Source organism: Panthera tigris, chromosome C1 (genome assembly GCF_018350195.1).
Source record: "Panthera tigris isolate Pti1 chromosome C1, P.tigris_Pti1_mat1.1, whole genome shotgun sequence".
NCBI classification, from domain to species: domain Eukaryota; kingdom Metazoa; phylum Chordata; class Mammalia; order Carnivora; family Felidae; genus Panthera; species Panthera tigris.
The window spans coordinates 127,739,316-127,765,791 of NC_056667.1; the positions used below are offsets into that span (position 1 = coordinate 127,739,316).

Sequence of the window (26,476 nt, forward strand, 5' to 3'; positions counted from 1 at the left end):
TATGTAAAACAGTAGAGAAAATTAGTCTTTTAATAATCTCAAATAGAGCGATTTTCCTTACCTCACAAGGATCCTTTCTGATGATCCCTAGATGTTTGTTGTACTCTGTCTTGTCAGTGAGTATTATTTGGGGAATGTAAAACCATTCTAATATTAATGGAAGAGAAATAGAACTTAAACATATCTATATATTTTGTATCTATAACTATATATATAATGATATATGTAACTTAAAGTAGGTATATAGTATATATTTATGCAAACACATAGAAAAACAGATATGGGGAGAAGGGAGGAATATGGTCAAGGAAACAAGGTCTTGAAAGAGCTTTATAGAGAACTTGAGTGGTAAAAATGTGCCCTATATAGGAAAACGAATGCCTTTTCCATTATCATATGAAGAGAGAAGAAAAATAAGGGAATCCATACAGACATATTCACAGAAAATTGAAGGAGTTCTTATTTCTATTTTTCTCGGTTAAGAAGAGATGAGATCTTGAAAGTTTGAGGACATGGAGAAGGTGTAAACAACCTGTAATATGGGATGGGAGAGATAGGAACCTCAGAAGAACCTCCAGTCAGTGTGAGAACATGGTTGACTGAAGATGGATACCACACACTGCAGTGTCACAAGCATACGATTAGCATTTTCTTCTTTTCTGCCTGGTAGTCCAGGGTTAAGCAGAGTAGGAAAACAGCTGGACCAGTCTAGGTCTGAAGTTTTGCCAGACTGGCGGGCAGAAGAACAGTGGTGCCAGGTGGTTGATGCTGTTGGCAAAAGAGTGCCCGATGTAATGTAAGTGGAAGGCTAAGCTGGTAAGAGAACATTTTTTCATGAGGAAAAGCATAGAGATTACTGGAGAAAAGGAATTAGTCTATGTGGACAGATTTCACAATTCCAGGGAGGGAAGGGTAAAAGAATGAGTTACAGAGGTAGCCCTCAGCCTTGACTGCACAGTAGACTCCCCTGCGTATTTCTCTAGGTCTCAATCTATGACATTTCTGATCAAGTTGATCTGCAGTATGTCCTGGGCAGGGGAAATATATTTTACAGCTAGAGTTGAAAGCCTTTGTTTAGAGTGGCTTGTAAAGAATCTTAAAGATTTTGCAAAGTATTTGGCAGTTTATTTTCAAGCAAAGGAAGAATCAGCAAAGGTTTTAAAAGTAGGAGTAGCATAAGTTATTTCTTTTAGAAAAGTAACTTTTTCTTCAGAGTGTTTGACCAATAATAAAAAGGAATAATTAGGGAAAAGTGTAGAGAATATTGTAGTATTCTGAGCCAGAAACGGTAAGATCTTGAACCAAGGTCTGACAAAGGAATTTAAGAGTAAAGGACATATTTGGGATGTTTCAACAATTGGAACTTAGTACACTTCTTAATATATGTATACAATGACAGAGGAAGGTCTAAGATAACAAATTTTCATTGGGGATATGTTAATTTTCAATTGCATAAATTATCACAGACTTAACAGCTCAAAACGTTTATTATCTCTGTCTCCATGGGTCAAGAGTACAGGAATGACTTTCTTAGATTCTCTGCTTAAGAGTCTCAAGAGGCTATAGTTAAGATGGAGACCAAGGCTAGGGTCTCATCAGACGCTTGACTGGGGAAAGCTCTTCTTCCAAGCTCCCTTGGAATTCTTGGCACAATTCATCTACATGCACTGTAGGGCTGAGGTCCCTGATTTCTTACTGTTTGACAGCCAGAGGCTGCCCTCAGATCCTGGAGGGTGCTTTCAGTCCCCGCAATGTGGCCACTACCCAGGCCTTTTATCCACAGCTGTTTGCATCTTTAAGGCCAACAGAAAATCTCTTCCTCCACAAAAATATCCGAGATACTCTTATGAGGGTTTTCATCTCATTAAGTCAAGCCCACTCCAAATAATCTCCTCCCTTCTTTGTTGTTGTTGTGGTGGTAGTTTCGCATCTAATGTTCTATCATGGACACTGTGTCCTTTTCTTTTACTATTATTGAAATAAAGTTAATATACAAGGTTACATTATGTTCATGTACACAACACTGGTTCAACAACTCTGTATCTCACATTACCTTCACAAGTGTAGGTACCATCTATCACCATACAATGCTATTAAAATACTATTTACTGAATTCCCTATTCTGTAATGTTCTTCCCCATGACTTACACATCCCATAACTAGAAGCCCATACCTCCCACCCCTTTCATTCATTTTGTCCATCCTTTCATCACCCCTCCCCTATGGTAACCATTGGTTTGTTCTCTGTATTTATGGGTCTATTTCTGCTCATTTTATGTGTTTGGTTTTTAGATTCCACATACAAGTGAAATCCTAAGGTATTTGTCTTTGCCTGACTTACTTGATTTAGAACAACACCTTCTAGATCTATCCATATTATCATAGATGGAAAAATCTCATTCTTTTTTTTTAGATATTGGTGAGCAGTATCCCATTATACATACACCACTTCTTTATTCATCAATCAATGGGCAGGCACATGGGTTGCTTCTGTATTTCAGCTATTTGAAATAATGCAGTTATAAACAGGGGTGCATATGTCTTTTCCAATTAGTGTTTTTGTTTTCCTTGGGTAAATACCCAGTAGTGGGATTACTGGATGATATGGTATTTCAATTTTTAATTTTTTGAGGAAACCCCATACTGGTTTCTGCAGTGGCATCATTAATTTATATTCCCACCAGTGATGCATGAGGGTACTTTTTCTCCACATCCTTGACAACACTTGTTATTACTTGTCCTTTTGATACTAGCCATTCTTACAGGTGTGATTTGATAACTCATTGTGGTTTTCATTTGCATTTCTCTGATGATGAATGATGTTGAGCATTTTTTATGTGTCTGTTGGCCATCTGTATGTCTTCTTTGGAAAAATGTCTATTCAAGTCTTTTGCTCATGTTTTGATTGGATTATTTTTTCTTGTGTTGTAGAAGGTCTTCATATGTTTTGGATATTAACCCCTTATAGTCCTATTATTTGCAAATATCTTCTCACAATCAGTAGGTTGCCTTTTTGGTTTGTTGGTTCCTTTGCTGTGCAAAAGTTTGTGGTTTTTTTTGTTTTGTTTTGTTTTGTTTTGTTTTGTTTTGTTTTAATTTGTTATAGTCCCAAAAGTTTATTTTTGCTTTGGTTTCTCTTGACTAAGGAGACATGGCTAGAAAAATGTAGGTAAGGTCAGTGTCTCAGAAATTACTGCCTATGTTTTCTTTTAGGAATTTTATGGTTTCTGGTCTCACATTAGGTCTTCAAACCATTTTGTTTTCTTTTTGTATGTGGTGTAAGAAAGTGGTCCCGTTTCATTCTTTTGCATATAGTTTTCCAGTTTCCCATAACCATTTGTTGAAAAGCCATCTTTGCCCCATTATATATTTTTGCCTTCTTTGTCATAGAATAATCGACCATATAAGCATTGCTTTATTTTTGTGCCTCCTATTCTATTTTATTGATAGGTGTCTCTTTTTGTGCTGGTACCATACTGTTTTGATTATTAGAGCTTTGTAGTAAATCTTGAAATCTGGGACTGTTACACCTACAGCTTTTTTCTTTCTTCTTAAGTGTGCTTTTGGCAATGAGGCTAGTCATTTGTGATCCCATACAAATTTTAGTATTAGATATTGTGAAAAATGCTATTGGTGTTTTGATAGGGATTGCATTAAATCTGTCCATTGCTTGAGGTAGTATAAACATTTTAACAATATTGGTTCTTCCAGTCCATGAGCATGGGGGTATCTTTCAATTTGTCTGTGGCTTCTTCAGTTTCATTCATCAGCATTTTATAGCTTTCAGAGTGTAAGTATTTCACCTCCTTGGTTCAGTTTATTCCTAGGTATTTTATTCATTTTGGTGCAGTTGTAAATAGGATTGCTAATTTCTCTTTCTGCTACTTTGCTTTTTGTGTATAGAAGCAGCAGATTTCTGTATATTTTGTATTCTGCGACTACACTGGATTCATGTATTCTAATAGGTTTTTTTTCCCTTCTTTAGGATTTTATTTGCATAATATCATGTCATCTGCCATTAGTGATGGTTTTGTGTTTTCTCACCAGTTTAGATGTCTATTATTTTTGTCCAACTGCTGTGACTAGGATTTCTAGTACCATGTTAAATAAAGGTGGCAAGAAGGACATCCTGGTCTGTGTTCCTGACATTACAGAAATGTTCTGTCTTCCATCATTGAGTATGATGTTAATGATGGCTTTGTCATATATGACCTTAATGTGTTGAGGTATGTTCCCTCTAAAATCATTTTGTTGAGAGTTTTTATCATGAATGGATGTTGAACTTGGTCCAGGTCTTCTTCTGTATATATTGAGATGACTTTATCATTTTCATCCTTTGTTTTGTTGATGTGGTGTATCACATTCATTAATTTGTGGCTCTTGAACCATCCTCACATCCCTGAAATAAATACCACTGGATCGTGGTAAATGTTCCTTTTAATGTATTATTGAATTCAGTTTCTTAATATTTTGTTGAGGATTTTTGCAACGATGTTTATTGGGATATTGGCCCATAGTTTGTTTCTTTGTTTATTTATATATGTATTTATTATATTTTTTGCAGTGTCTTTGTCTGCTTTTGGTATCAAGATGATGCTGGCCTTGCAAAATGCATATGGAATCTTTCCTTCCTCTTCTATTTTTTTTGTAGTAATTTGAGGAGAATAGGTATTAACTCTTCTTTAAATGTTTGGTAGAATTTACCTGTGAATACATCTGGTCTTGGACTTTGGTCTGCTAGGAATTTTTTTTTTTTTAAAGCTGATTTAATTTTGTTCCTAGTAATCAATCTGTTCAGATTTTCAATTTCTTTCTAATGTAGTTTTGAAAGATAGTATGTTTCTGGACATCTACCCATTTCTTCTAGTTTTTCCAATTTGTTGGCCTATAATTTTTTTCATAGTAGTCTCTTACAATCCTTTGTGTATTTGTGGTGTCAGTTGTCATTCCCTCTTTTCTGATTCTGTTTATTTGGGGGTCTTGTCTCTTTCTCTCTCTCTTTTTTTTTAATCTTGCCAAATTTCATCAATTTTGTTTATCTTTTCAAAGAACTAGCTCCTGGTTTCATTTATCTTTCTATTTTTTTCCTCTAATTTATTTCTGTTATTTTTATTTCCTTCCTTCTAACTTTAGGCTTGCTGTGTTCTTTTTCTAGTTCCTTTAGGCATAAGATTAGATTGTTGGGGATTTTTTGTTTCTTGAGGTAGGCCTGTATCACTACAAATTTCCCTCTTAGAACACCTTTTACTATATTGGAAAGTTTGGGGATAATTGCATTGTGTTTTCATTTGTGTCAGGTACTTGTTAAAATTCCTCCATTGATGTGATTTCTCCACTGACCCATTGGTTGTTCAGTAGCATGTTATTTAGCTTCCATGTGTTCGTATTCTTTTTTCCCCAGTGTTTTTCTAATAATTGGTTTGTAGTTGCATACCATTGTGGTTGGAAAAGATGCTTGGTATGATTTCAGTCTTCCTAAATTCATTGGAACCTGCTTTGTGACCTCACATGTGATCTATCCTGAAGAATGTTTGATTGGCCTTTGAAAATAATTCATTGTGTTGTTTTGGGTGGAATTTTCTGTATGTATCTTATGTCCATCTAGTCTAATGTGTCATTCAAATCCACTGTTTATTGATTTTTCCACCTGGATTATCTATGAATTGATGTAAGTGGTATGTTAAAGTCTCCTACTGTTGTTGTATTGTCAGCATCTACTTTTAGATCTTCAAATAGTTGCTTTATGTATTTGGGTGCTCCAATGTTGGGTGCATAGATTTGTACCGTTATCTAATTACTGGATTGATTCCTGTATCATTATTTAGTGCTCTTCTTTGTCTCTTGATAAAGTCTTTGCTTTAAAGTCTATTTTGTTTAATATAAGTTTTGCCATGCCAGATTTTTTCCACTTCAATTTGCATAGAATATCTTTTTTTTTCTCACTTTTAGTTTGTGTGTGTCTTTAGGTCTATAGTGAGTCTCTTATAGGTAGCATATAGATGGAGCTTGCTTTTCATTCATTTTGTTAATTTATATCTTTTGACTACAGCATTTAGCCCATTTCCATTGGGAGTAATTATTAATAGTGATAAACTTACTGCCATTTTCTTATTTTCTGGTTGCTTATGTACTACTGTGTTCCTTTCTTCCTGTGATTGATGACTTTCTGTTGTCCTATGTTTGGCCTTATTTCTCTTTATTTTTTGTGTATCTGTTATAGGTTTTTGGTTTTTGGTTACTATGACATCCTAAATATATGGCATTTTTAACATCCTAAATATATAGCAATCTATATTAAGTTGGTGGTCACTTAAGTTTGAACACATTCTAAAAGAACATTTTTACTTTCCCCTCCCTACTTCATGTATATGTTGTCATATTTTACATCTTTTTTTTTTAACCTCCATTCTTTTTTTTTTTTTTTTTTTATGGACTTTTGTTTCCAATAAGTTACTTTAACATTTCTTTTAAGTCAAGTTTACTGCTTTTTGATTTTTGTTTGGAAAACTCTTATCTCTCCTTTAATTCTGAATGATGATCTTGTTGAATAGTGTTCTTGAATATAGATTTTCTTTTTTGTCTGTTTCCTTTTAACACTTTGAATATATCATGTGACTCTTTTTTGGCCTGCCAAGTTCCTGCTAAAAAATCAACCGATAGCCTTATGAGGATTACCCTGTGTGTAACAGTTGTTTCTCTCTTGCTGCTTTTAAAATTCTCTTTATCTTTAATCTTTGCCATTTTCACTATTATGTAATGTGATGTGGCCCTCCTTAGGTTCATCATTTGAGGCCTTTGTGCTTCCTCAACCTGGATGTCTCTTCTTCTCCAGATTAGGGAAATTTTCAGCTATTATTTCTTCAAATAAGATTTCTGCACCTTTTATTCTCATTTATCCTCTGGGACCCCATATAATGCAAATGTTTATTTGCATGATGTTGTATAAAAGATCCTTTAACCTATCCTCACTTTTTTTGTGTGTCTTTTACTATTCAGATTGGTCACTTTTCATTACCTGGTCTTCCAGATCATTGAATCATTTTTCTGTGTCCTCTAATTCTCTGTTGATGCCCTTTAGTGTATTTTTCATTTAAATTATTGTAGTATTCTTCAACTCTTATTTTTTGTTTGTTTTCTTTCTCTTGAAGTTCTCACTGGGTTCATCCATTCTTTTCTCTAGTATGGTGAGCATCTTTATGACCATTACTTTGAACTCTTCATCAGGCATATTGTTCATTTCCATGTCATTTCATTTTTTGAGGTTTCTTTTTGTTTTTTTCATTTGGACCATATTCTTCTATCTCCCCATTTTGTTTGACTTTTTATTTGTATCAGTTAGGCAGAAGAGCTATTCACCTAAACTAGAGGTATGTCTGATGATTTTGGCTGGCTAGATGGAGCTGTGCCTGCTGCATGCAGGGGTCCTGGGTTCTATGTGCTGGGGCTGCCCTGGCAAGATAGCTGAAGCTGAAGTGGATGAAAGCTTGGGTGTCCTAGGGCACTCTGCACAAAGGGGCACCCTGGCAGGGTGCCTACAGCCTTTATGGGCATGGGTTTTGTGTCCCGGGGTACTCCACACCAGGGCATCCTGGAAGGGTGGCTGGAGCTGAGGCAGGAATGGGCCAGGTGTTGCCAAGCACTCCACAAGGGGTTGCCCTGCCAAGTTGTCTGGAGCCTGAGTGGTACATACCTGGAGTGTTTGGGGGTGCTTTGTGCATGTGTCTCCTTGGTAAGATGGCTAGAGCTGCAGTGAGTGCTGACCAATGCTGACCAGGTATGAGCTGTCCTGGAGCCTCCTTGGTGGGACAGCTGGCTGGGGCTAGTGTTGTTTAGGGGCAAGGGTCTCACTGAGGCAGTAGGCAAGGTATGGTTCCTGGATCCTTTTTTTTGGTCCACACTACCAAGATAGAGGGAGAACATAAACTGTGGCATTCAACAGGCCCTATGACTTAGAAAGAGTTCCAGCAGCTCTCCCACTGTTGAGCAGAGTTCTAGGCCTGCAACCTTTATGTCCAAGTTGTACTTTTAAATTTTCTTCTTTTAATGTTTATTTTTGAGACAGAGACAGAGCATGATCAGGGGAGGGGCAGAGAGAGAGGGGAAAACAGAATCGGAAGCAGGCTCCAGGCTCTGAGCTGTCAGCACAGAGCCTGATGGGGGCTTGAACTCATGAGCTGTGAGATCATGACCTGATCTCAAGTCGGACACTTAAAGGACTGAGCCATCCAAGTTGCTCTTTTAAACTGTGGCCTTTTTTGTGGAGCTATTGTGGGCTGGGTGCCCAGGGGGTTGCTGAGGTGGCAGGGTGACTAGGATGCCTGGACCCTGCTTCTGTCTATGTTGTCAAGATGGAGGGGAAATGTAAACTGTGATGCTCTCCAGCCCCTCCAACCTGGAGAGAATTTCAGCAGCTTTGTTTGGCAGAGATCTAAGCCTGGCTCCTTTTTATTTTAGTTGCTCTTTTAAACCATGGCTTGTTTGGTTTTTTTTCTGTGCCCCAGGTAGACAAACCTACTTGTGGCCCCTCCATACTATCGTAGTTAACAGTGTTGGGTTTGCGGTTTCTTTAGTTACCATGTTGCCATCTCTCTTGCCATTCTCTATGTTGTCTGTTTTGTTGTGCAGAAGTTGTTAAGTCAGCCCATAGTTCTTCAGGAGGAATTGCTATATAAATAGGTGTAAATTTGGTGTTTCCATGGAGGAGGTGAATTCAGGGTCATCTCATGCCACCATATTGGGCCAAACTCTCAATCTCCTTTTTGATCATCTCAAAAACAACTAATTTGATGTATTGTTATCAGTGAATTCTCTTCCTTTTTGCCACATACCATAGCCTAATCATGGGAGTGGTTTCCTGTTACATTCACAGGTCCTGCCCACACTCAAAGGGATGAAATTCTATAGGCATGCACACCAGGGTACAGGGATCAGATATGATGCACTTAGTTAAAATGAATAATACAGGAGAAGTAACATGTTTTTCAAGGAAACTGGCCTCAGTTTTAGATACGTTGAATTTGGAGATAATTGGCCATCCAATTAGAGTGTATCAGTAGGTCTTATAAAGTTAGTAGGGAGATTAGAATTGTAAATATATGTTTGGTAGTGATCAGTAGAGGTGATAGTTAAAAAATGAGATCCTCCAGAGAAAGACTGTAGTAAGAAGAGGACTGGGGACAAGAGCAAGGCCAGGTAAGCTAGAACATCTGCCTGTGCACTTCCACCCATGTCTCTTGATTGCAGTCTAATCTCATCATTCAACCTTTCGTTGTTCCTATAGTTCCTCTTTTAATAATATCCTGCTCTTGCTATTGTGTTGTCCACTCTCTGTCCTCCTCCCACCTCCAAGCCACACTACTAGGAAGTGAGAATCAAGAGCTCTCTTAGTGAAAGCTTGGCAGATGAAAGACACTAAGAAAAATGGACTCTCTTATGCACCCTGATCCCAGATGGGGAGTTGTGGGAATTATAGAACACAAGGGTCAGTGAGAGGATATGGTGCCATCATTTGCCCTGACCCACCTTATTTCTTCATCACAGAGAGCAGGACTGTGAACTTTTCTTTACTCCCCTCCCAGAATTGGCTATCAAGTGTTAGATGGCACAAATTTGGGATGCAGATGTAAGTATATGTACTTATCTCTTAAAATGATGGTCTGTTTGAGTAGAAAATCACTGAAACCATTGCAGTGATATTATTGAACAATCTGAGCTATGATACTGGAAAAAGAAAGTAAACTTTATCAGTACATCTTGACCAGACTTTCCTCCCTTAAATCTTTTTCTTTCAGGTTATATTCAAGAAGAATGTGTCATCCCATGCCCGTTTGATTGCAAGTTAAGTGACTGGTCTAGTTGGGGGTCTTGCAGTTCATCTTGTGGGATTGGAGTGCGAATTCGGTCCAAATGGCTAAAAGAAAAACCTTACAATGGAGGTCGCCCATGTCCCAAATTGGATCTCAAGAATCAGGTAAAGTGCCTGAAGCAGCAACAACAACACGGAGCTAAAAATTATCCACTTGATAATTTCTTGTTGAAATCAGAGTCATTATCATGTTGCAAGTAGTTCAGGAGAAGGGTAAGGAGGACATGATGTAATATAACAGTTAGTAATAGAAGACTTGCCCACTCCTAGGTAGAGACCAACCTGGTATTACTAGAAATAATAACATTTACAAAAATTAAATCCTCTTGATTTTTAAATGTTTTTGAAGCATAATTTGATTAATGTTATTATAAAAGTGATGTGTGTATATATGTATTTAAATATAAATAATCTGGGAGAATGTCAATTACTTTATGGAAGTAAGTATAGTTAGTGGTCTCATACATGTACTCCAAAAATGGAATTCTATTTTCCTTCACCTAACTCTTGATCTAATTTTCCTTTCTTCTCAATGTTACCAAAGTTTCCAGATTTTCATGTCTTTTCTGAGCTATTTCTTTGTTTCCCAAAAAGTCAAAGCTATTTTCATAAATGGAACCCCAAAGGATACCCTTCCATATGGACATCTAATAAAATTGTCATCCTAAGCAAAGTTGATTAGAGTATGTTAGTTGGCTTTACACATATAACAGTCTAAGATTTAGTTAAGAATTATAATAAAGACCTCAGATTGCTCCCATGATGCATAATGGTTATTAGATTAGGACTGATACATACGTTTTTAATCAATTGAATAAGAGGAGCACAAGATGGTGATAGTTGAAAATTCTTTATTCTTAAACTGGTGAAGGTTGTCTTATATGGGTAGTTATATCCTTTGTGATCATGCATGTATTTTAACAGAATAGCTACACAAGGTTCTATTACTAATTCTATTAATTTTCTGCGCTATGAACCCCCTTTTGATTAGGTTTTTCATACAGATTGTTTAATAGAAGGGAAATCTATGTTTATTCTTAATTAATTTGAATAGCATGCATATGAGTAGGTGTCTTTTGTCAAGTTGAGGCCAGTATCTTTAGCTATTTTTTCCCTAAGTTTTGCTAAAAGACCCATAACTCACTGAAAAGTGAAATTACCATTCCATCCAAAAATAGTTCTGTTGTAAGATGACAGTATTCTAGTCTTGTTTTTTAAGGTTATATCATAAAATAGCGACCATAGTTTCTTCTCTCAAAGCTATTGTAAACCTATTGGGGAAGACAAAGCAGAAGATCATAAAATCAACATAGAGGTTGTGAAAACAAAACAAACCCCAAAACTCCACATGAACAGTAGTTTGGTGAAGGGAAGATTAAGATATAGGAGTAATAAAAACAGGAGGGAAATAATCAGAGCAGAGATGGCATAAGGAGATCAGCCTTACTTTAGTACAAAGAAAGGTATAATACAGGTTTATGATTACAAGGAGATTTTTCAAGTGAATTTTATGTATGAGGACTATGTGACACTCCCTAGGGGATTTTCCAGGCATTTAGAATGGAAAATAACTACAAAGCTGTAAAAAATGCATGGCAATTCTTATTATTTCTCAAAACTATCTATGGAAGCTAAGCCTTCATAACACTAGTGTTAAACACTAATTTCAATATGCTAATTTTATAAACTAAGAAATTATCAGGGGATTAAAGGAACTTCATTGGAATGCAGACTTTAAGACTGTATTTCCACTATGCAAAGGCAAATGTGTAGAAGTGTGTCTATCAAATTTGAGAGTATGAATAAGATAAGATAAAAGTACTTGTAAACCTGTTGTGACTTAAGGGAAACTTGTTCAAAATGCTTAATTGACATATAAGACTGGTAACTTTAAGAAGTAGTACAAGCTAAAAAAAACAAAAAAACAAAAAAAAAAAACAAAACAACTAAGTAAGTCCAGAGGTGCCTAGGTGGCTCAGCCAATTAGGCATCCAACTCTTGGTTCCTGCTCAGGTTCTGATCTCATGGCTGGTGAGATCAAGCCCCACCTGAGGCTCTGCACTAACACAGAGCCTGCTTGAGATTCTCTGTCTCCCTCTTTCTCTGAGGCTCCTCTCTCTCTCTCTCTCTCTCTCTCTCTCTCTCTCTTTCTCAAAATAAAAAATATATATATTTTTAAAAATAATAAGCCCAACTTTAAGAATAATTTAGATAAATTCCATAAGCGAAAATTAAGTGAAGATGGGCCTGTCTGCAAGAGGTGTTTCTAACTCTTAAGCTCAAGAAGGGAATTTTAGCATTCCAAAGACGTTCATTTGTTACACTCAGAAATGAATCCTGGGATTGAATGACAAGAAATCAAATATAGTGTGGCATATATGCTGCTATAAAGAAGTTTCATATAGTTAGTATGTATGTGGCTTAATTCAACTTGAATTGAAAAACTTCACCCTAATCCATACTCTATATTTTAACCTAAGTTAATTGGTCCAGGCGACATGTAATATGTCTTCCCTCTCACTTGCAAGTCTGTTAACAGCAAGTGGAAATACTGCTGTAAAAAATTCTAAATGGAGAAAAAATTCTCCTCAGAGCAATTCCTTTTCTAAAGCAAGCATACTTTTACCTGTAAGTAGATTTGTGGAAAGCGATCTTGCTGACTTTATTACATATTTACTCTTAAATATGATAGCACCCCTGTGTGTGTATGTGTATGTGTGTATGTGCATTATATAATATATAGAAATATTTTTGAAGTTAGCCATATTTTCTTAACTCATCTGAATATAAATTGACAGGAATTTTCATTGTTGAGGAAATATTCTCCAACTTCTATTATTTATGGCAACTCTTCTTTAGAAAAGATCACTATTTGAGGAAGTATGATCTAGTTAGAGGTATAGTAAGGCTTTTTGGTAAAGTTCATTTTTACTACTGGCCTTAGGTTATTTGTCTACTTTCCAGTTGGTTTTCATGTTTGGATTTATTTTCCTGTTTTTAGAACCAGGTTATACTTCCTCCTCTATTCACATAAGAGCTTAAAAATAATAACCAAATTTTAGCGGTAAGAGAGGCACATATCTTTAGTACTTAAGCAAGAGGAAAATTCTGTATATGTCAGATTGAGCCCAACATATACTTCATATATGTGTATATATGTATATATGTATATATAAATATAAATACATATAAATATATATAAACATATACAACTTGGTGTATGTATATATAATACATATGCCTATGTAAATATCAGCATACCTACATATGCTTATTCATTCCTCTCCTTCATTTAGAATGGGAGGTCTTTTGAGGGCAAAGTCTTTCTACTGTGTAACTCATTCCAGCCACTAGTGCACTACCTTGTGTATTGTCAAATTATATTTACTGGATTCTTTATTTTAAAAGAAGGCTTCTCAGGGAGCCTAGGTGGCTCAGTTAGTTAAGTGTCCCACTTTGACTCAGGTCACAATCTCGTGGTTGAGTAGGTAGCTAGTTCCATTATAAAAAACGTTAGAACCCTGATCTCTTTGCTACAATGTGTCATTCAAATACTCAAAAATATTAGCCCTTCTAGAAGAAAGAAATAAGAACCTCCAAACTATTATTGCCTGAATTTTTTCAAGATTCCTCTGAAAACTCCTGGATGTGGAATCCCTATTGAAACATAACTCTACGATTAAAAAAAAATAAAAATAAAGGGTTGCTGTTATGTAGACAAGTTCATAAACTGTTCTGAATCTATTAATGGAATCAATTTTTATAATCTCTCATAAAAAGCCTCCCTTGTAAACTGAAACCTATCAACATGAGAGCTTTCTCTCTAGAAGTGCCAAAGCGACAGCATTACTTGAATAGCTTTCTACTAAGTATATTTGTGACCCTGCAGCTCCAGCATAAAGTTTACCCAAAACTCTTATCAAGGCAGAAACTTTGTAAATGGTTTATTGGATTATCAGGTCAGCTGGCAGATACTTTGACTCTCCTGTGCATAATAAAATACATAATATATTTTAATTTTTTATAGTCTGTAATGTCTTGAGTGAATTACTTATACTGTATACTTTTGTTATTTTTTCTTTTGAAAGTCTCCTTAATAGAAGATTAAGTATGGGGAAGTTAGAGCTCTATTGGACTTACATTTCCCCTTAAGAGTTCTTCACATGACTGAAGGCAAGAGTGTTCTAGGAAATTATATTTTGTTTATAGGTTGCAAATCTGTGTGTTCACAGTATGTATGGGCAAAAAAAAAAAAATCATACATTGAGATTCATTACCTATACTTCTTAAAATACATGCTATCTACTTAAATACAATTTTAAAAGAGTTTTCATTATGTTTGCAACTGAATGAGAGGATATAAAATAAATGTGTTTTCTAGAAACAATTGCCATTTTAAAGGTGTGTTGTCTCACCAAAGAGGAGGGATCTAAATTTGGAAATAGAGTTGCAGTGCATTTTATTTTTCACAGCAGTGTAATAATATTTTGAAAAATGTTTTCTTTCCAAAGAAACATAGAAATATTTTCACATGAATATTTCTTCCTTAGAAGACCTTTTAAGATGAAAAAAAAAAAAAAGGTTTCTATAGATAAATAGCTTATGCTCCTTTTAAATACTGCTTCATTAATTAACAGTAGCATGTTATGATGTGGGAATAGGATAACTGTCATTCTATCTGAATGTCTGTTTATCAGAAAAATATGGCTACACTTGAGCTTTAATTTGGCTTAACCAATTTTGGCTTCTTGCTTCTTTTTGACCAGGCCAACTCCCACTCATCCTAGGCTAGTCCAAATCATTCCTGGCAGTGTTTTGCTCACTTGGGACTTACTATGTTGGCAGGAGACCCAGACTGTAATGGAGTAAGAAGTCTTGTTCTTGAGTATTAATATGGAAGGCAGCCCAAGCTTATTCATAATTAAGTACATTCAAGTATACCATTCTTGTGTGTGGTGTTGGTGTTTGCACCTTTGATGAAATCTTGTTTTAAGTAGGAAATATCATATGCCATAAATCAAGAGAAACAGTGATTCATTCCTCAGGGTTATTTGGGAGGATTTAATAGGGCAGATATTCCTAGGACATTTCACCTCTCCCCTACATAGTACTCATTATTCCAAAACTCAGGTATATGGCACCCCATCTCAGAGGCAGCATGGAATGGCTCGTAAGGGCTAGTGTTCTTCCATTTTTTTATCCTTTATGCCTGTCTGCCAATCCAGACTGCTCTCACGTTGTGATATGTCACTGAGCTGAGCTCAGAGGAGATGCAATTTTTCTTTTCTGTTCTTGCCCTGTCATCATTTCCAAGAAAAATTGGTGTTCTCGTTATTTTTTAAGTTTGTTTATTTTGAGAGAGAGACAGAGACAGCAAGAGAAGGGCAGAGACAGAGAGGCAGAGAGAATCCCAAGCAGGGCTCGAACCCAGGAACAATGAGATCATGACCTGAGCCAAAACCAAGGGGTGGATGCCTAACTGAGCCACCTGGGTCCCCCCAAAATTGTTTTTTCTTAAGAGATTTCTCTCCCCCACATTGATGCCTCCACATAAACTATTATTGATCATTCCAAAGTAATACCCCCTAGGTTGTTACAATCTTTTGAATTTTTGATCATTTTTGAGAGCTGCCAGAATAACTCATGAAAGAAATTTTCCTTTACCTGTTGTCCACTTTGTCTTGTGTTTTACTGTTTTAATATTAGGCATTGCTACTCTGAAAATATTCAAAATCACTTTCAGTTGTTCAAGATATTCTTAGGTACTTCTAGAATGTTCTTTATTAGGCTGGCTTGGTAAATGTCCCCAGTGCTGTTGCCTGGGAGCAAGAATTCATGTCTTCTTCAAGGGTCCTTCCAGCTGGACTAAGACTGAAACTGACATGAGATAGATTAACATGAGAAAATCAAATTTAACAGTGCATGAATGGGAGATGCACACAGATGTGGAAATTCCAAAGACAGGCAAAATGAGGTATACAAGTCATCCCGAACTAAAGAGAATGGGGTGGGAGTCTGGGACTTTAGGGGAAAGGAGTGCAATTCATGGGGTGATAAGAGGAGCAAATGTTTGATAATTAGATGTTTGCCCTGCCATGTGGATGGATCACTCAGATAAAATTTATCTCTGAGAATAACCACTATTTTGGGAAAGAACTCCAGTTGAGATTCTTCTGTAGTTAAGGGCGGTGCCAACGTTTCTTTTGAGCCCATAGGGTCTTGATTGCTTTCAGCTTGAAGTAATCTTCATGCCAAAATGGCCCATCTTAGGGCAGCTTGCCCTAGCCCCTATACTGTCCCTAGGCAGGAATTTTAGGATTGGCTGCAGACAGCTATTAAATTATGAAGCAGGTAAATTTTGTCAAATTTTGTCTTTGTAACTCTTTCACTGTGTTCCCACACCTCCTTAGCTCCTTAACTCCTGAAGTCCTGAAATACTACTTTGGATAAGTCAGTTTTAATAGGAAATCACATGGTCTGTGTTTGCAATTTTAGAAAACTGTCTTCTTAACCAAGTACTTAAAGTAGAAGTTCTCAAGTATTTTTCTAAAAAATAGTGGCAGAACATACTTTTTAAGTTTTTATGAATCATTCTGTCATTTAAGCTTTAAATACAGAATGGAAACTTCGCTCTTTTTTTTGTTTTTCATTTTTTTCAGGCATTGAAGGAATATGCTTTTGACTTTAACCACCAGATTTGGTTATATTAAACATACTTTTTAGAATGTTAAGTTGAACTTATGAACTTGCTGAATATCTGTTTTTTAATGGCATGCTAATTCTCCAGCTTTTTTTTTAAAGATATAATTGACATGTAACATTGTATAAGTTGAAGACATCCAATATGCTGATTTGGTACATTTATATATTGCAGTGATTATCAAGGCATTAACTAACATATCTCTCATGTCACATAGTTATCATTTCCTTTTTGTGGTAGGAACAATTATGATCTAGTCTCTTAACGACTTCAAAGTTTGTAATAGAGTATTGATTATAATCACCATGCATTAAATCTTCAGGGCTTACCTACTAGTTAAAGTTTGTACCCTTTAGATTTTTCAAGCTTTATCCCAATATCCCAATATCCCAGAACACAAGTTACCTAGATCCTGACTGGATCTTGTGATAAATCCCTACAGAAAAGCATTTGTTGAATCATGATTTTTCTTTTTTTTTTTTTTCTGTGTGACTTAAGAGTCAAGATAAAAATGGTCTCCCTGAGAAGTTTATCTAAATCTTCTGAAATCCAGAGTTCATTGTTTTCATAGCCTTTATTGATCATAAGAATAGAACAATCACCATGGGAGTGGAGGGTGTTTTAAAAACTTTCCCAGGACCCTGCTCTGGAGACTGTAGTCTACACAGTTAAAGGGATTCAAGAATGTGTATTTGCTAACAAAGTTTTGTTTTTGCTAGTTCTTTTGGTCAGGCAAGTAAGTGGGTGAATACTGCCAGAACTGAGATTCTTGCCACTGAGGCTGCCATTTCTGCTGAGATCAGTTCTGGAAAAGATTTTCTCTGCAGTTGCCTTTCTCTTCAAGGCTGCCCTTCCTAATCCAAACAGTTAAGACAACCACTATTTGTTTGGTACTAAAAGCAGACCTGGGAGAACCCTCCTGTTTCATAGAAGGGGAGACTGAGGCTTACAGAGGTGTAATGACTTGCCCAAATCCACCCTGATGTATATAGGAGATTAAAGAGACTATCAGGTATGAGGTAAAATGCTGCCCTGTCATCTCCTAGCTGTGGGAATAGGAGAAAATTATTTAACCTTAATGAGTCTCAGTTTCATAAAATGTCAAATGGGTATAATAATGCCAACTACCTCATATGTATTCGTTAATAGAAAATGAAAATAGAAACTTTCTATCTCTTTGGGCATACAGTATGTGCTTGAAAAATGTTAGGTAGAATTGTTTTTCCTTAGTCTCTAACACATAATTTCTGTTAACAACTCGCATTTGCTTTTACCTATACCATATTGCCTTTTAGAACTAAGTTATGCAGATTGTTTCTCTTTTTACATTTAGCTTCTTGAACATTTGTAGTCAAATATTTTGGTAGTAGTAACTCAGCTTAGATACATAGTAAAAGCTACTGTCACTGTTTCGTATATGGAAAGTCTATTTTATTGCTAAACATCCTGTTCAGCACTGCATTTTTTTTTTTAGTGGTAAAAGGAAACATAGCTTTTTATATATTTGTGACTAATCTCCTATGAATTTGATTCTTTGGATCTTTATTTTTTAAAAACATTTTTATGAAAGAGTACAGCAGAAAGATAGCCAAATCATTCTGGGTAGAGCTCTATGAATTTTCATAGTGAACATTTTCATTCAGTTACCACCAATGTCAAGAAATCCTACATTATCAACATCTCAGGTGGCCCTTTGGTGCTCCAGCTTTCTTACTACCTTCCTTTCACCAAGTAGAACTACCATTCACATTTCCAACACTGTTGTTGAGGAGGAGAAATTTTTACTTTACCTTTCAAGATTCTTCTGGCTAGTCGAAGAATTAAAATCATATGGGACAGATTAATATGACAAAAACAAAAGTTGAATAACCATATACTTCCTGTATACATGGGAGTGACCTTAGAAATACTGAGTAACTCCCTGAAATGGCCAGAAGTCATCACCTTAAATACCATCTTGAGCTAAAGACCAAGAAGATATTGGGACTGGGGAGTCAGTTATAGCAGGCTACCAGGAAAAGTGCAGTAAACACAAAGTTGTTATACATATTTAAGTTGCTGTCTTCTCCATTGATCAGAGTTTCTAGAGATTGAGTCACCGCCCCCCCCTTTCCTGGTACAGAGAATGAGGCACTCTTACAAGTGGAGATTTCCTTTATACATGTAAGTATCTCTTACAAAAGGGTAACTTCTACCTGGTTTTCATTTTCATTTAAAAACTTTCATTTAAAAAACTTTCTGTAGATGGATTCTGCACTATATATTCTTTGGGCCTGCCTTTTCCTCCTCAGTATTATGTTTATGACATTTTCCATGTTGTGATTTGTACCAATATTTCATTGACATTGCTCTGTTATGTCCTTATGTATATCATACTATTGAATATACCACGTCTTAACTATTTTTGTTGTTGGGTGGACATTATGGTTGTTTTCAACTTGGGGATATTAGAAATAACACTACTGTGACCATCCCTGTACATGTCTTGAGGTGCTCATGTGTGTGCATTTCTGTTTAGTACATACCTAAGAGTAGAATTTCTGTCATAGGACATGCATATACATTCAACTTCAGTAGAGGATTGATTTTTCATTTTAACTTGTAAATTATCTCAGATTATCCTAAATGCAAATAGTATATACTTCTAAATAATGACCTGAAGTATGACCTGTCTGATACTAATCAAAAGGGGTCTGGAAGTCATATGGATACATTAAATGTTTATCTCCACATGTGCTCTTTGACAGAATATCAGTGACTGGTGTCTACCCCCAAGTCTTAAGAGTACAAGTGTAGGATCACTCCCTTGTGGCTGAATTCTGCTCACTTGTCTACTAAAACAGCCATTATAACCATTACCTTTCCTCTGTCTCTAATCTCTCCTCTCTTCCCCTCCACTCAATTCCTCACACAGCAACCCCAGCGAACATTCTAAATCACAAATCTGGCCATAAATAAAACCTTTCATGGGTCTCTTGCTACCTTTGGGGTAACGTGCAAACTCTACTATAGTTTATAAGATATTTAATGATCCTGTCCCTACCACATGTCTCCCAGCTCAGAGTCCTTTTCAAGTCAGCAAATCACTCAGTCCAAGGAAACAGCTTATGAGTTAGGAGGAAGGAGCCACTCCTGTGTTTCATCTTCCCCATCAGGCCTCATACAATGCTTGTAGACAGTGAGAAGTCACATTTTCAGGCTTATCAGCTAAATCAAGGGACTGTCTAACGTGCTTTTAACAAAAATTGACTCAACTTACAAGTTACCAAACATTCTTTAATGAAGGTAGATGTTTGGATTTACTGTATTGCCTTTTCCCTGGAAGCTACTCCCCAAATTCCCTCTATGCTGGTTTACAATCCTGCTCCACTGCTATTTAAATATAGACCATCCAAGGCTGATTAGAGGTGTAGCTATCTTTCCTGAAGAGAAATCTTTCTCTTAGATGGCAAGGTAAGGGACACTGTGCTTATTACCTGTGCTGAAAGCATGAAAGTATGGAACCAATTGCAAAGTCTGTCTCAAAAGAATATTCTCTAATAGCAGAAGGGTTGTTCAAAACTATCTTCCACCCTAATAGACAACAATCTTGTTACCCTTGGAACTGAAGGTAAATTGATTTGAGTAGCAATATTAGAAAAGTTTGAATTGAAGCAATTCTCCAATGTACTGTGTGTCAAATGGGGGACAGTAGGTTCCATGTGTCATAAACCCAAATGGTAATAACAGAGTGAAATTGCTGTTGCTTTGCTCTGTTTTGGAGCAAGAGAACACAATTGTATTTAAGCCATTGTTGATCCAAAATTTTACATTTTATTCCTTTAAAAAGACATTTCACATATGCATAGTATTTCTGTATTTTTAAATTTTTGCTCAAATTTACCTTCTAAACGTTTTACCTATTTATTTACCCTTGCTCCTCCCATTTACCCTTCCTTGGTTCTCCTTTTCCCACTGTATGATTTCCTCATTTATTCTTGTTTTTAATTTCTGGCTGCCTCTTCATGCCACCCCTAAAACAGATACACTGCCTGGTTCTAGATAAGCACCTTGAAAAGTGATAACAGTGTTTTAAGTTAGGTTCTCCCAGAAACAGAGCCTGAGATATAGGATTCAAAAACAAGAAGTATAGTTCTTAAGTGCAGGAAGCAACACTAGGGAAGAAAATAAGAAGTGCTTCTTCAACAAGAGGTGTGTTATTAAGCCAGAAACCATGGTGACCACAAAAGCTGAAGCTTTTTGGGAATTCTAGGAGACTTGGAAAATATATGCCCAAGTTTTATCAGACCTGAAGGGCCAGGAAGCTGGGATATTCATGGAGAAATGCACTGAGAAATACCAGGGACACGGATGTGTACTACATGGTCATTATTCTATTAGGAAAACAAATAAAGGATACTCTGGCCTGAAACACTCCCTTCTGACAATCTCCCTGTACTGCTAAAGGGAAATGGCCTTACCATGAGGAAGTGACCTCTTGTGGGAGATGACTTAAATGAATATATGGACTCTGTGAAACTCCCTTTTCCTTAGGCATGAGGGGACATAACTGCTGGCTGTGCAAATACCCCTGAATACAGAGAAAAATATAAGATATAGCATGGACCCATGGTTTGGAGTGGTATGATATGGTAGTTAATATATTACACTTTGCGTTATTTAAATATTGAGTATTTCCATGCCATATAATTAACGACATTGGGAGGAGAGCTATAGAAATGTAGCAGGCAAAATTATGTTAAGTGTATGATATTGACAGAGACTTCTTGGCAATAGTGATTTTTAATGAGACCTGGTAGCTTTCAAAAAGAGAAGAGGTAAAAATAAAATGGAATTCTAAGTAATTATAAATGTGTTAGCAATCACTCATTCATTCAGCAAACACTTGGAATAAATGATATGCCCAGAAGAAACCTCAATAATGCTCATAGAAACTTTACTGCTCACTTTCCACTGGGAACTTGCCTTCTTGGAAGCTCAAGTGAGTGGTTGGATAGATTGAAATTATAGATGATAATGCTCTAGATGCTTATAGCATCAGGACTGCTTTAGCTTTGAAAATGCATGAAGAAATTTGGACACAATCAGCAAAATTATCCATTCCTTCTCTATATTAGGATGATTTGCAACTAACAGAAACCTCAAACTAAATTGGCGTTAAAAAAATACGAAAATCCATTACCTCCTGTAATAAGAAATCCAATGGTAATGCATGTTCTAGGATTGATTGATTCTGTGACTCAGCAATGTTATCAAGAACATAGTCGTTCTTAATTTCTCTTTCTCATCTTCTGTGTTGATTTAATCCTCAGGATGTTAGGAACTGCCATCAGCAGTTTCAGGCATAGCCTCCTGTTACAGCAATGATCAGAAGAATAAGAGAGTGTCCTTTGGGGGCATCTTAGGAACAACAAAATTTTCCCAGAGCCTCGTTCACTCCCCCAAAAGACTGCCTCATTGGCTGAAGTTGGATTTTATGTCCATTCTTAAGCCATCTCTGGAAGGAGTCATGGGATGAACTTGATTAGCTCAATCAAATATTTTCCAACCTTTAATTTTTTAAACTTCACAGTACATATAGAAAACAATAATATTCATCTGACAAGCTGGAATATGTGTTGGAATTTGTCTGTGGCAAGAGTGAATGGTCTGAGACCCTAGATTCAGTGTCTAATACACACGTGAAATCCACCTAAGAGACCCTGGTGGTAGGGCAGTGCTTTCATGTGCATGTGAATCATGTGACATATCTTGCTAAAATGCAGGCGGTTGTCTTCCCAGGGGATAGGGACTGTGATTTTAACAAGCTCCCAGATGGTGGCAAAGCTGTTGGACTATAGATTACATTTTCGGATGCTAATGTATATCAGTTGAGAAGGAACTCTTTCTTAGACCAGAGAATCACCTGGGATAGAATGTATTTTGAGGAATGAACTAAAATGTCCACTGTATACTCTTAATTTTACTCTTTTTGACATTGAATTTGATAAGAGTAAAATTAGTTTTAAGTAACATTTTTAAGCCTTACATTGAGATGGAAAAATTAATGTCTGTAATTGAATATCTGAAAGTCTCTCGTGTGTTAAGAAAAATGACTTAATACTTTCCCTATGAGGATATGAATTGCCTGTCCCTTCCTTGACACTTTTTTTGGAGAGCGGGGGGGTGGTGGGGACAAGGGTATCATTCCATTTTGCAAGTTATTTGGCATAACCAAATTTCCAGTGCCTCAGTCCATATGATAAATAAGCGAGCTTGAAATCAGATAAGCAGTACATCCATACACCATTTTTGTTGAAAATTAAATTGTTAGTCTATATTTTCCACTTTTTTAAAAAAAAGACACATTTTGCACATGTAGTGACTAAAGTTATGTCCATATGAAGCTAAAAAAATGATAAGTTCAGTAAAGTCCAGGGAAAATCATTTACCAAAATGAAGCATTTGGTGACATGAACCTAGACCTATCTGGATTCTCTTGTCCCCTTTACCCCAAAGCTCTATGTATTAGAATTGAAGTCCTCTATATCTAGGAAACCAAACAAGAAAGATAATTGAGTAAAATACTGAATGATTGTGAGGAAACAATCGGTCAATTTGGCTATTTAAAGCAAAATAGGGATAGCAAAGATCTAAGAGAAAAACTGAATTGAAACAGCTTTGGAATGTAAAAATGAAATATGAACATCTTGAACTCAGTATATGATCCTCTTTGCATGAATTATTGCCTGTCATTTGAAATGCACATTATTCAAAACTACCAAAAAATCTGTTCTGGCTTATTACTTAATTAAAAGTAAGTTATGAGCATTTTCAATCTTTATATAATTTATATCATTTGTAAGTCATGAATTTCCCATAATTCTGTTGGCCTTAATCATCAAAAAAAAAGTATCACTATGCTTAAATACAGTTGCTATTCATCTTTTCCACTCTCTAGCAGATGTTACAAAAGAAACTATCACAGCTGGTGAAAATTGATATTCAGAAGTATAAAACATGGCAGTGAAAAGATTAATTTTCTGTACTCAGTGCCCTTGAGTCTTGAAAACTTTAAACTTTCTTCACAGTAAGGCCAGTGGTTTCATTGTCTGGTTGGCAGTGGGCAGATGATAACGTTCTGCTCTATTTTACTTTATGGTGAACCAAAGAGGACTGGTTGTTTCTCTAATGAGTTTGTAAGGGATGCTTCGATGCTGACACATTAGCTGCATCCCTTGAACTGCTATGATGAGGAAGTGAAACGTAGTTTTAACAACTTGCTAAAATTATCACCATTAGAGTGAATGAAGCACTAAAATATATATACCAGATGTTTAAAATGGTTAGATTTGGGAGAAAACCTACAATTAATTTACATTTTAGTGCTAAGTACAAATTTTAATTTATTCTGATTAACTACTTTATAGCCCATCTAGAATACCATTTGAAGGAGTTATGGAAAAGCTATAAAGGAAGTCATAATCAAGAGATGACATTTTATTGGCATAGAAGCAGAAGAGTTTCATGCCTGATGCCCATATTGCTCAAAAAGGTTCAACTTTCACTTGCCCAGAACCTGTTATTGAATTACAGGCTTGGAATCAATATGGAACCAGATTAACTCACTTAATTACAATTTGTGCCAAGATTTAATCCCTCCACAGATCAGGTAAATTGCTCTAATCTACATGTACATACTTTATACTTGCCACAGTTAAGTCACCATGCAGAAGCATAAATAGATTTCTTGATGCAAATTATTATAAAAGGGACTGGCAAAGTGAAAACTGACAGCTGAGGCCGAAAGCTTTCCTATAGATGAGAAAACCTTTGAAAGTATAAATGCTGTTAAGACAACATGGTCAACAATAAGTGCCTGGCTTTGCATTAGGCATTCTATAAGTAGTAGCTGTCACTATTAACATCATTCTTGATTATGTTGCTGGTGAGGATTTTGGGGAAGGTTTTTGGAAACCCCACCATATTACAAACTTTCTCCAAGTCCAGATCATTTAATCTGGTGATCCATTAGAAAGTTATAGATTGCTGAGTTCATTATTTAGACTGATCAGTGTTTGCCACCAGGTCTTTGATTAATTGTTGAAATTTTAAAAATAGGAATTTTTGCCTTAAAATTTAGATACCTAATATCTCTGTGAAAATAGTAATATCTGGCAAATATGAAGTGAATCTGAGAATGCCTGTCCTCTTTAGACAGACTCTGTCAATATAATGGTTATCTTCCTTCCCTGTATCTAGTTGGGCATCAATAGCCAGGTTCATCCCTTTATGGTTGTGGTCTGGAGAGAGCAAATAAACAGTCACCTATATCTCATGTTTGGATAATTAAGTTATAAATCAGTGCAACACACTGTTATGTAAAATATGTTGTATCCTTCTACCTTAAAAAATAGACCTTCATAACAACCCAGAAGGCTAGGCTTAAATTTGGGATTCTCAAAGTTTGGAGTGGAATGTGGGGCTGTAAGGAGAGCCCATCTTCAGCCTATGGTTTGTACTTGTTCTCTTCCAGCCCACACTCCCACTATCTGTACAAGCTCTGTCCACTGCACACCAGCATCCATGTCCACACTTCAGGCCTAGGGGTACTTATGTGCAGGCAGAGGTGCAACCTATCCTCCAGGAGGATACACCAAGGGAAGAGACCCACGCAAGTCATGAAGGCAACTCATACTCATTTGGCTGGGGAATTTTTTTCTTTTCTTTTTTTTTTTTTTACTGTTGTATATATTTGTTTTACTTTAAATTATACTATTGTTAACTTCTAGTTCTATATTAGTTTCAGGTGTACACTATAGTGATCCAACAGTTCCGTATGTTATCCAGTGCTCAAGACCAGTGCATTCCTAATCCCTTTCCCCTATTTCACCCATCTCCCACCCACCTCTCCTCTGGTAACCATTTGTTGTCTATAGTTCAGGATCTGTTTCTTGATTTGTCTTTTTTTTTTTCCTTTGTTCATTAACTTTGTTGCTTAAATTCCACATATGAATGAAATCATATGGTCTTTCTTTCTCTGGCTTATTTTGCTTAGCACTATACTCTGTAAATCCATCCATGTTGTTGTAAATAGCAAGATGTTGTTCTTTTGTATGGCTGAATACTATTCCCTTGTATATATGCCACTTCTTCTCTCCCCATTGATCTAATGATGAGCTCTTGAGCTGCTTCCATAATTTGACTATTGTAAATAATGGTGCAATAAACATAGGGGTGCATAGATCCTTTCAAATTAGTCTTTTCATATTATTTGGGTAAATGCCCAGTAGTGTGATTACTGGATCATAAGGTAGTTCTAGTTTTAATTTTTTGAGGAACATTTGGCAGACAATTCTAGAGTTCAGGCTTGTGGAATGTGATCTAACAGATTCTAGAAGGAGGCACAGATCAGACTGCCCATACACATGTCCCTGGTCTCTACAGATGATTCACCATAAGGAAGAGACACAGTGGGAACAGGGCCAGAAAGGGTTTGTCTGTGCTCAGGGGGAAGCCAGAGGCAATAGTCAGTGGCTACTTATCATGAGATTTGTGCTCTTGCTTTCTTATGGTAGTTTTACAATGAAAGCATTATTCTCAGAATTCAAGTCTCTATCAAAAATAACATGACTAATGGAAAAATAATGTGGAGAATTTCAAGAAGACGGAAAGGTCCTTGTTTTTAGATGGAGATTATTTTATGTATTTATGTCACGAGCCTGCAGTCTGCAGGTGTTGGAGTTCAAGGCCTTAATTTAGTCATCCTGCTGCCCATTTTGTAATGCTTTGTTTATGGTACATAGTTGTTCATGAATATTAATTACTTGCCTTAATGCCAGAGAGTGAATTTGTAGAATGCTTATTTCAGTTGAAATAGGGAAGAAATTAGAGTTTAATTTAAAAGCCTTTTAGGAAAGTGCCCTTAAAAC

General features: G+C 36.2%; 1 protein-coding gene across 1 annotated transcript in view; it reads left to right on the forward strand.

The window, feature by feature from the left end:
* THSD7B (thrombospondin type 1 domain containing 7B) overlaps positions 1-26,476 on the forward strand; it is a 747,555-nt gene that overhangs the window by 541,084 nt on the left and 179,995 nt on the right. Inside the window, exon 14 of the mRNA XM_042997047.1 lies at positions 9,792-9,970. Coding sequence (XP_042852981.1) covers positions 9,792-9,970 — 179 coding nt within the window. The remainder of the gene's footprint in view (positions 1-9,791; positions 9,971-26,476) is intronic.